The sequence below is a fragment of the Oncorhynchus keta genome, chromosome 7 (assembly GCF_023373465.1).
Source record: "Oncorhynchus keta strain PuntledgeMale-10-30-2019 chromosome 7, Oket_V2, whole genome shotgun sequence".
Taxonomy (NCBI): domain Eukaryota; kingdom Metazoa; phylum Chordata; class Actinopteri; order Salmoniformes; family Salmonidae; genus Oncorhynchus; species Oncorhynchus keta.
The window spans coordinates 30,037,141-30,048,487 of record NC_068427.1 but is presented as its reverse complement, the minus strand read 5'-3'; the positions used below and the strand labels follow the sequence as shown (position 1 = coordinate 30,048,487).

The 11,347-nt window shown below is 42.0% G+C and overlaps 2 protein-coding genes across 3 annotated transcripts in view; one reads left to right on the top strand and one right to left on the bottom strand.

Moving 5' to 3' along the window:
• LOC127931025 (uncharacterized) overlaps positions 1-11,347 on the bottom strand; it is a 254,429-nt gene that overhangs the window by 230,179 nt on the left and 12,903 nt on the right. The gene's annotated exons all lie outside the window — the stretch shown is intronic.
• The window catches only part of edar (ectodysplasin A receptor), a 70,143-nt gene that overhangs the window by 48,714 nt on the left and 10,082 nt on the right, over positions 1-11,347 (top strand). For both annotated transcript variants that reach the window (XM_052522566.1, XM_052522565.1), the window contains exons 6-8: positions 4,874-5,083; positions 6,266-6,340; positions 11,126-11,198. In XM_052522566.1, coding sequence (XP_052378526.1) covers positions 4,874-5,083; positions 6,266-6,340; positions 11,126-11,198 — 358 coding nt within the window. The remainder of the gene's footprint in view (positions 1-4,873; positions 5,084-6,265; positions 6,341-11,125; positions 11,199-11,347) is intronic.

The following is an 11,347-nucleotide window of genomic DNA, read 5'->3' as shown; positions in this document are numbered from 1 at the left end:
GGCTGAGCGGGAACTGTACTTCCTCAGTGGTAGGGAGGCGAGCAGGCCAGAGGTGGATGAACGCAGTGCCCTTGTTTGGGTGTAGGGCCTGATCAGAGCCTGGAGGTACTGAGGTGCCGTTCCCCTCACAGCTCCGTAGGCGAGCACCATGGTCTTGTAGCGGATGCGAGCTTCAACTGGAAGCCAGTGGAGAGAGCGGAGGAGCGGGGTGACGTGAGAGAACTTGGGAAGGTTGAACACCAGACGGGCTGCGGCGTTCTGGATGAGTTGTAGGGGTTTAATGGCACAGGCAGGGAGCCCAGCCAACAGCGAGTTGCAGTAATCAAGACGGGAGATGACAAGTGCCTGGATTAGGACCTGCGCCGCTTCCTGTGTGAGGCAGGGTCGTACTCTGCGGATGTTGTAGAGCATGAACCTACAGGAACGGGACACCGCCTTGATGTTAGTTGAGAACGTCAGGGTGTTGTCCAGGATCACGCCAAGGTTCTTAGCGCTCTGGGAGGAGGACACAATGGAGTTGTCAACCGTGATGGCGAGATCATGGAACGGGCAGTCCTTCCCCGGGAGGAAGAGGAGCTCCGTCTTGCTGAGGTTCAGCTTGAGGTGGTGATCCGTCATCCACACTGATATGTCTGCCAGACATGCAGAGATGCGATTCGCCACCTGGTCATCAGAAGGGGAAAGGAGAAGATTAATTGTGTGTCGTCTGCATAGCAATGATAGGAGAGACCATGTGAGGTTATGACAGAGCCAAGTGACTTGGTGTATAGCGAGAATAAGAGAGGGCCTAGAACAGAGCCCTGGGGACACCAGTGGTGAGAGCGCGTGGTGAGGAGACAGATTCTCGCCACGCCACCTGGTAGGAGCGACCTGTCAGGTAGGACGCAATCCAAGCGTGGGCCGCGCCGGAGATGCCCAACTCGGAGAGGGTGGAGAGGAGGATCTGATGGTTCACAGTATCGAAGGCAGCCGATAGGTCTAGAAGGATGAGAGCAGAGGAGAGAGAGTTAGCTTTAGCAGTGCGGGCTCGTGATACAGAAGAGCAGTCTCAGTTGAATGACTAGTCTTGAAACCTGACTGATTTGGATCGAAGGTCATTCTGAGAGATAGCGGTAGAGCTGGCCCAAGGGCAGCACGCTCAAGAGAAGTTTGGAAGAGAAAGAGAGAAGGGATACTGGTCTGTAGTTGTTGACATCGGAGGGATCGAGTGTAGGTTTTTCAGAAGGGTGCAACTCTCGCTCTCTTGAAGACGGGAGGGCGTACGGTCAGGGGATGAGTTGATGAGCGAGGTGAGGTAAGGGAGAAGGTCTCGGAAATGGTCTGGAGAAGAGAGGAGGGGATAGGGTCAGCGGGCAGGTTGTTGGGCGACGGCCGTCACAAGGCAGCGAGATTTCATCTGGAGAGAGAGGGGAGAAAGAGGTCAGAGCATAGGGTAGGGCAGTGTGAGCAGAACCAGCGGTGTCGTTTGACTTAGCAAGCGAGGATCGGATGTCATCGACCTTCTTTTCAAAATGGTTGACGAAGCCATCTGCAGAGAGGGAGGGGGGAGGATTCAGGAGGGAGGAGAAGGTGGCAAAGAGCTTCCTAGGGTTAGAGGCAGATGCTTGGAATTTAGAATGGTAGAAAGTGGCTTTAGCAGCAGAGACAGAGGAGGAAAATGTAGAGAGGAGGGAGTGAAAGGATGCCAGGTCCGCAGGGAGGCGAGTTTTCCTCCATTTCCGCTCGGCTGCCCGGAGCCCTGTTCTGTGAGCTCGCAATGAGTCGTCGAGCCACGGAGCGGGAGGGGAGGACCGAGCCGGCCTGGAGGATAGGGGACATAGGGAGTCAAAGGATGCAGTAAGGGAGGAGAGGAGGGTTGAGGAGGCAGAATCAGGAGATAGGTTGGAGAAAGTTTGAGCAGAGGGAAGAGATGATAGGATGGAAGAGGAGAGAGTAGCGGGGGAGAGAGCGAAGGTTGGGACGGCGCGATACCATCCGAGTAGGGGCAGTGTGGGAAGTGTTGGATGAGAGCGAGAGGGAAAAGGATACAAGGTAGTGGTCGGAGACTTGGAGGGGAGTTGCAATGAGGTTAGTGGAAGAACAGCATCTAGTAAAGATGAGGTCAAGCGTATTGCCTGCCTTGTGAGTAGGGGGGGAAGGTGAGAGGGTGAGGTCAAAAGAGGAGAGGAGTGGAAAGAAGGAGGCAGAGAGGAATGAGTCAAAGGTAGACGTGGGGGTTAGGAGGTTAAAGTCGCCCAGAACTGTGAGAGGTGAGCCGTCCTCAGGAAAGGAGCTTATCAAGGCATCAAGCTCATTGATGAACTCTCCGAGGGAACCTGGGGGGCGATAAATGATAAGGATGTTAAGCTTGAAAGGGCTGGTAACTGTGACAGCATGGAATTCAAAGGAGGCAATAGACAGATGGGTAAGGGGAGAAAGAGAGAAAGACCACTTGGGAGAGATGAGGATCCCGGTGCCACCACCCCGCTGACCAGAAGCTCTCGGGGTGTGCGAGAACACGTGGGCGGACGAGGAGAGAGCAGTAGGAGTAGCAGTGTTATCTGTGGTGATCCATGTTTCCGTCAGTGCCAAGAAGTCAAGGGACTGGAGGGAGGCATAGGCTGAGATGAACTCTGCCTTGTTGGCCGCAGATCGGCAGTTCCAGAGGCTACCGGAGACCTGGAACTCCACGTGGGTCGTACGCGCTGGGACCACCAGGTTAGGGTGGTCGCGGCCACGCGGTGTGGAGCGTTTGTATGGTCTGTGCAGAGAGGAGAGAACAGGGATAGACAGACACATAGTTTACAGGCTACAGAAGAGGCTACGCTAATGCAAGGAAATTGGAATACAGTTTTAAGAAAAGTGTTAAGTTTACTAAAATAAGTTTACTAAAATAAACTGAAGTAAAAAAAAAAAAAAATTAAATAAAAAATGAAAGAGCAACATTAATAAAAAGTAACGAGGCTATATACAGAGGGTAAAGGTATAGAGTCAATGTGCGAGGGCACAGGTTAGCCGAGGTAATTGAGGTAATGTGTACAGTAAAGTGACTATGCATAGATAATTTAAAAAAGAGTAGCAGCAGCATAAAAATGGGGGGTCAATGCAAATAGTCATTTTGATTAGCTGTTCAGGAGTCTTATAGCTTGGGGGTAGAAGCTGTTAAGAAGCCTTTTGGACCTAGACTTGGCGTTCCGGTACCGCTTGCCGTGCAGTAGCAGAGAGAACAGTCTATGACTGGGGTGGCTGGGGTCTTTAGCAATCTTTAGGGCCTTCCTCTGACACTGCCTGGTATAGAGGTCCTGGATGGCAGGAAGCTTAGTCCCAGTGATGTAATTGGCCGTTCGCATGACCCTCTGTAGTGGCTTGCGGTTGGAGGTTGAGCAGTTGCCATACCAGGCGGTGATGCAACCAATCAGGATGCTCTCGATGGTGCAGCTGTATAACTTTTTGAGGATCTGAGGACACATGCCAAATCTTTTCAGTCTCCTGAGGTAGAATAGGCATTGGGCGTGCCCTCTTCGCGACTGTCTTGGTGTGTTTGGACCATGTTAGTTCGTTGGTGATGTAGACACCAAGGAACTTGAAGCTCTCAACCTGCTCCACTTCAGCCCTGTCAATGAGAATGGGGGCATGCGCAACCCTCCTTTTCCTGTAGTCCACGATCATCTCCTTTATCTTGATCACGTTGAGGGAGAGGTTGTTATCCTGGCACCACACTGCCAGGTCTCTGACCTCCCCCCTATAGACTGTCTCGTTGTTGACGGTGATCAGTCCTACCACTGTTGTGTCGTCTGCAAATTTAATGATGGTGTTGGAGTCGTGCTTGGCCATGCAGTCAAGGGTGAACAGGAAGCACAGGAAGTACAGGAGGGGACTAACCACGCACCCCTCCAGGGCCCCCTGTAGGGGATCAGTGTGGCGGATGTATTGTGTTACCTACCCTTACCACCTGTGGGCGGCCCATCAGGAAGTCCAGGATCCAGTTGCAGAGGGAGGTGTTTAGTCCCAGGATCCTTAGCTTCATGATGAGCTTTGAGGGCGCTATATGGTGTTGAACACTGAGCTGTTGTAAAGGCGTTCTTCGTTTGTGGAAAGAGAGTCGGACCGAAATGCAGCGTAGTGGTTACTCATGTCTTTAATGAAGGAAAAAAGCGATACATGAAATAACTATACAAATACGAAAACAACAAACGGAACGTGAAACTACACAGAGACAGGAACAATCACCCACAAAATACACAGCGAAACCAGGCTACCTAAATACGGTTCCCAATCAGAGACAACGAGAATCACCTGACTCTGATTGAGAACCGCCTCAGGCAGCCAAGCCCATACAACACCCCTACTCAGCCGCAATCCCAATAATACAAAAACCCCAATACGAAATACAACAACATAAACCCATGTCACACCCTGGCCTGACCAAATATATAACGAAAACACAAAATACAATGACCAAGGCGTGACAGCTGTAGTCAATGAACAGCATTCTCACGTAGGTGTTCCTTTTGTCCAGGTGGGAAAGGGCAGTGTGGAGTGCAATAGAGATTGCATCATCTAGTGATCTGTTGGGTAGATATGCAAATTGGAGTGATTCTAGGGTTTCTAGGATAATGGTGTTGATGTGAGCCATGACCAACCTTTCAAAGCACTTAATGGGTACAGACGTGAGTGCTACGGGTCGGCAGTCTTTTAGGCAGTTTACCTTGGTGTTCTTGGGCACAGGGACTACGGTGGTCTGCTTGAATGATCAAAGTTTGATGATTAGTTTATTATTTGAATCAGCTGTGTAGTGCTAGGCCAAAAACCAAAACATGCCCCCCTTTCATGTCTTCCTTCAGATACAGAAGTAGTATCTGTGTTGTAACCGTGTAGTATCTGTGTGTTCCAGGCATGCTTACCAAAGTTGTGCTGTCAGGCAAAGCCCCCAGTGTCTCAACCAGCAGTACCACCATGTTCCCTCACCCTCACAAAGACCCCACAGGACAGGGTCACCTAGCAACTGCTCTCATCATTGCCATGTCAACCATCTTCATCATGGCCATCGCCATTGTCCTCATCATCATGTTCTACATCCTCAAAGCCAAGCCCAGCGGACAGGGTAACACTCACACACATGCTCACACCCAGCGGGCAAGATAACACTCACACACATGCTCACACCCAGAGGGCAAGATAACACTCACACATGCTCACACCCAGAGGGCAGGATAACACTCACACACGCACATACTCACACAGACACCCAGCGGGCAGGATCTCTCTCTCATACATACAGACAGACAGACAGACAGACAGACAGACATACAGACAGACAGACAGACAGACAGACAGACAGACAGACAGACAGACAGACAGACAGACAGACAGACAGACAGACAGACAGACAGACAGACAGACAGACAGACAGACAGACAGACAGACAGACAGACAGACAGACAGACAGACAGACAGACAGACAGACAGACAGACAGACAGACAGACAGACAGACAGACAGACAGACAGACAGACAGACAGACAGACAGACAGACAGACAGACACAGACAGACAGACAGACAGACAGACAGACAGACAGACAGACAGACAGACAGACAGACAGACAGACAGACAGACAGACAGACAGACAGACAGACAGACAGACAGACAGACAGACAGACAGACAGACAGACAGACAGACAGACAGACAGACAGACAGACAGACAGACAGACAGACAGACAGACAGACAGACAGACAGACAGACAGACAGACAGACAGACAGACAGACAGACAGACAGACAGACAGACAGACAGACAGACAGACAGACAGACAGACAGACAGACAGACAGACAGACAGACAGACAGACAGACAGACAGACAGACAGACAGACAGACAGACAGACAGACAGACAGACAGACAGACAGACAGACAGACAGACAGACAGACAGACAGACAGACCCACCCACCCACCCACCCACCCACCCACCCACCCACCCACCCACCCACCCACCCACACACACACACACACACACACACACACACACACACACACACACACACACACACACACACACACACACACACACACACACACACACACACACACACACACACACACACACACACACACACATACATACATACATACATACATACATACATACATACATACATACTCACACCCAGAAAACCAGTGGGCGAGATAACACTCACACACACATACCTGTACACACACACAGTGGACAGGGTAACAATCAGTGTTCACGTACACTAAACGTTCTCTCTCTCTGTGTGTGTTCACAGCATGCTGCTCTGGTCAGGTGGTGAAGGCAGTGGAGGCTCAGACCAACAAACAGGAGGATAAGAAAGATGTTCCAGGTGAGGCTACATATACACTACACAACACAGACACAACGACACAACACACACAGATAGACAACACTACTTAGTTAACAGAAAAACACACTACAGAACACAAACTTTTACTTACAGTACCAGATTTGGACTCAGACATAATCTATAGTCTGGTTTATTAGACTAACATAAAGAGACATTCTTAATCTATAGTCTGGTTTATTAGACTAATAAAGAGACATTCTTAATCTATAGTCTGGTTTATTAGACTAATAAAGAGACATTCTTAATCTATAGTCTGGTTTATTAGACTAATAAAGAGACATTCTTAATTAATCTATAGTCTGGTTTATTAGACTAATAAAGAGACATTCTTAATTAATCTATAGTCTGGTTTATTAGACTAATAAAGAGACATTCTTAATTAATCTATAGTCTGGTTTATTAGACTAATAAAGAGACATTCTTAATTAATCTATAGTCTGGTTTATTAGACTAATAAAGAGACATTCTTAATCTATAGTCTGGTTTATTAGACTAACATAAAGAGACATTCTTAATCTATAGTCTGGTTTATTAGACTAACATAAAGAGACATTCTTAATCTATAGTCTGGTTTTAGATTAACATAAAGAGACATTCTTAATCTATAGTCTGGTTTATTAGACTAATAAAGAGACATTCTTAATCTATAGTCTGGTTTATTAGACTAATATAAAGAGACATTCTTAATCTATAGTCTGGTTTATTAGACTAATATAAAGAGACATTCTTAATCTATAGTCTGGTTTATTAGACTAATAAAGAGACATACTTAATCTATAGTCTGGTTTATTAGACTAATAAAGAGACATTCTTAATCTATAGTCTGGTTTTAGACTAACATAAAGAGACATTCTTAATCTATAGTCTGGTTTATTAGATTTAGGAACATTCTTAATCTATAGTCTGGTTTTAGACTAACATAAAGAGACATTCTTAATCTATAGTCTGGTTTATTAGACTAATAAAGAGACATTCTTAATCTATAGTCTGGTTTATTAGACTAACATAAAGAGACATTCTTAATCTATAGTCTGGTTTATTAGACTAATAAAGAGACATTCTTAATCTATAGTCTGGTTTATTAGACTAATAAAGAGACATTCTTAATCTATAGCCTGGTTTATTAGACTAACATAAAGAGACATTCTTAATCTATAGTCTGGTTTATTAGACTAATAAAGAGACATTCTTAATCTATAGTCTGGTTTATTAGACTAATATAAAGAGACATTCTTAATCTATAGTCTGGTTTATTAGACTAATAAAGAGACATTCTTAATCTATAGTCTGGTTTATTAGACTAATAAAGAGATATTCTTAATCTATAGTCTGGTTTATTAGACTAATAAAGAGACATTCTTAATCTATAGCCTGGTTTATTAGACTAACATAAAGAGACATTCTTAATCTATAGTCTGGTTTATTAGACTAATAAAGAGACATTCTTAATCTATAGTCTGGTTTATTAGACTAATAAAGAGACATTCTTAATCTATAGTCTGGTTTTAGACTAACATAAAGAGACATTCTTAATCTATAGTCTGGTTTATTAGACTAATAAAGAGACATTCTTAATCTATAGTCTGGTTTATTAGACTAATAAAGAGACATTCTTAATCTATAGTCTGGTTTATTAGACTAATAAAGAGACATTCTTAATCTATAGTCTGGTTTATTAGACTAACATAAAGAGACATTCTTAATCTATAGTCTGGTTTATTAGACTAATAAAGAGACATTCTTAATCTATAGTCTGGTTTATTAGAGTAATAAAGAGACATTCTTAATTAATCTATAGTCTGGTTTATTAGACTAATAAAGAGACATTCTTAATTAATCTATAGTCTGGTTTATTAGACTAATAAAGAGACATTCTTAATTAATCTATAGTCTGGTTTATTAGACTAATAAAGAGACATTCTTAATTAATCTATAGTCTGGTTTATTAGACTAATAAAGAGACATTCTTAATCTATAGTCTGGTTTATTAGACTAACATAAAGAGACATTCTTAATCTATAGTCTGGTTTTAGATTAACATAAAGAGACATTCTTAATCTATAGTCTGGTTTATTAGACTAACATAAAGAGACATTCTTAATCTATAGTCTGGTTTTAGATTAACATAAAGAGACATTCTTAATCTATAGTCTGGTTTATTAGACTAATAAAGAGACATTCTTAATCTATAGTCTGGTTTATTAGACTAATATAAAGAGACATTCTTAATCTATAGTCTGGTTTATTAGACTAATATAAAGAGACATTCTTAATCTATAGTCTGGTTTATTAGACTAATAAAGAGACATTCTTAATCTATAGTCTGGTTTATTAGACTAATAAAGAGACATTCTTAATCTATAGTCTGGTTTTAGACTAACATAAAGAGACATTCTTAATCTATAGTCTGGTTTATTAGATTTAGGAACATTCTTAATCTATAGTCTGGTTTTAGACTAACATAAAGAGACATTCTTAATCTATAGTCTGGTTTATTAGACTAATAAAGAGACATTCTTAATCTATAGTCTGGTTTATTAGACTAACATAAAGAGACATTCTTAATCTATAGTCTGGTTTATTAGACTAACATAAAGAGACATTCTTAATCTATAGTCTGGTTTATTAGACTAATAAAGAGACATTCTTAATCTATAGTCTGGTTTATTAGACTAATATAAAGAGACATTCTTAATCTATAGTCTGGTTTATTAGACTAATAAAGAGACATTCTTAATCTATAGTCTGGTTTATTAGACTAATATAAAGAGACATTCTTAATCTATAGTCTGGTTTATTAGACTAATAAAGAGACATTCTTAATCTATAGTCTGGTTTATTAGACTAATAAAGAGATATTCTTAATCTATAGTCTGGTTTATTAGACTAATAAAGAGACATTCTTAATCTATAGCCTGGTTTATTAGACTAACATAAAGAGACATTCTTAATCTATAGTCTGGTTTATTAGACTAATAAAGAGACATTCTTAATCTATAGTCTGGTTTATTAGACTAATAAAGAGACATTCTTAATCTATAGTCTGGTTTTAGACTAACATAAAGAGACATTCTTAATCTATAGTCTGGTTTATTAGACTTAGAGACATTCTTAATCTATAGTCTGGTTTTAGACTAACATAAAGAGACATTCTTAATCTATAGTCTGGTTTATTAGACTAATAAAGAGACATTCTTAATCTATAGTCTGGTTTATTAGACTAATAAAGAGACATTCTTAATCTATAGTCTGGTTTATTAGACTAATAAAGAGACATTCTTAATCTATAGTCTGGTTTATTAGACTAACATAAAGAGACATTCTTAATCTATAGTCTGGTTTATTAGACTAATAAAGAGACATTCTTAATCTATAGTCTGGTTTATTAGAGTAATAAAGAGACATTCTTAATCTATAGCCTGGTTTATTAGACTAACATAAAGAGACATTCTTAATCTATAGTCTGGTTTTAGATTAACATAAAGAGACATTCTTAATCTATAGTCTGGTTTATTAGACTAATAAAGAGACATTCTTAATCTATAGTCTGGTTTTAGACTAACATAAAGAGACATTCTTAATCTATAGTCTGGTTTATTAGACTAATAAAGAAACATTCTTAATCTATAGTCTGGTTTATTAGACTAATAAAGAGACATTCTTAATCTATAGTCTGGTTTTAGACTAACATAAAGAGACATTCTTAATCTATAGTCTGGTTTATTAGACTAATAAAGAGACATTCTTAATCTATAGTCTGGTTTATTAGACTAACATAAAGAGACATTCTTAATCTATAGTCTGGTTTATTAGACTAACATAAAGAGACATTCTCATACCTGATGGCTGTCTGTCATGCCTGGGGTCTGTGGGTTTGACACTGTGTGTGTGTGTGTGTGTGTGTGTGTGTGTGTGTGTGTGTGTATGTGTGTGTGTGTGTGTGTGTGTGTGTGTGTGTGTGTGTGTGTGTGTGTGTGTGTGTGTGTGTGTGTGTGTGTGTGCGTGCGTGCGTGCGTGCGTGCGTGCGTGCGTGCGTGCGTGCGTGCGTGCGTGCGTGGTTGACAATGGTGAGGAGTACATTCCGTGTGCAGTGAGCGCAGCATGGTGGAATGTTTAGATTAGACTGTGGCGCTAGCTCTAGGCCGTCAGTGTTCCCCTCACACTAACTAACCAGAATGTTAACAACCGACTGACTCCTTCAGGGGTTATCAACCTCACGATAACACACCTACTGTCATCTCACATAGGCCTACCATTTACCTTCAGTATGGTAATAGTTATACATATAGTCCTTTAGGTTTAGGAATCAAACCTGCGTGTTTGGGTTTGCAAATTAAAAGAATCACAAACATACGTGTTTTATTCTTAAAACTGAATGTCTGTTTACATTTTCTCCGTGTATTGGTGAAAGCATACTGTATCATGTGTGTATGTTTTGGGGAAAGTGTGCGTGCATGTGTGTGCATTAAGCAGCTGTCTCATAAGTCTCTATGATTGACATTTCCGGTAGAGCTGGGAGCTATGAGTCTGTCTGAGACGTCTCTGAGGCGTACACCATCTAGGCTGACAGTGCCAGACACTTATAGGCTTTAAACTTTGATATGATTGCATTTGAACACTAGTCATGTTAATTGATTTATTTTGAAAATAATGGGCCCTTTATGCCCCAGGTTAATTTGATGATCATTTCTGACTTTTACCAGAATTAAAAGAACTGTGGGAGAAATAACATTTGATTTACAAAATATGTTTTTTTTCTTTCAGACAATGTTGTAATTTTCTCCGAAAAGGATGAATTTGACAAACTCAAACCTACGCCTCCGAAGACGGTGAAAAGGTAAGGTATCCTGATCACCTGCACACATGACAAACATCAAACACACAAACAGACACAATGCAATGGTTACCAATATCACTAAAATCATGTGTTTGGGGGGAGGGTGTCTGCAAGCTTGTTTATGTGCTTGTCTGAGTTGCGTAGGGGTT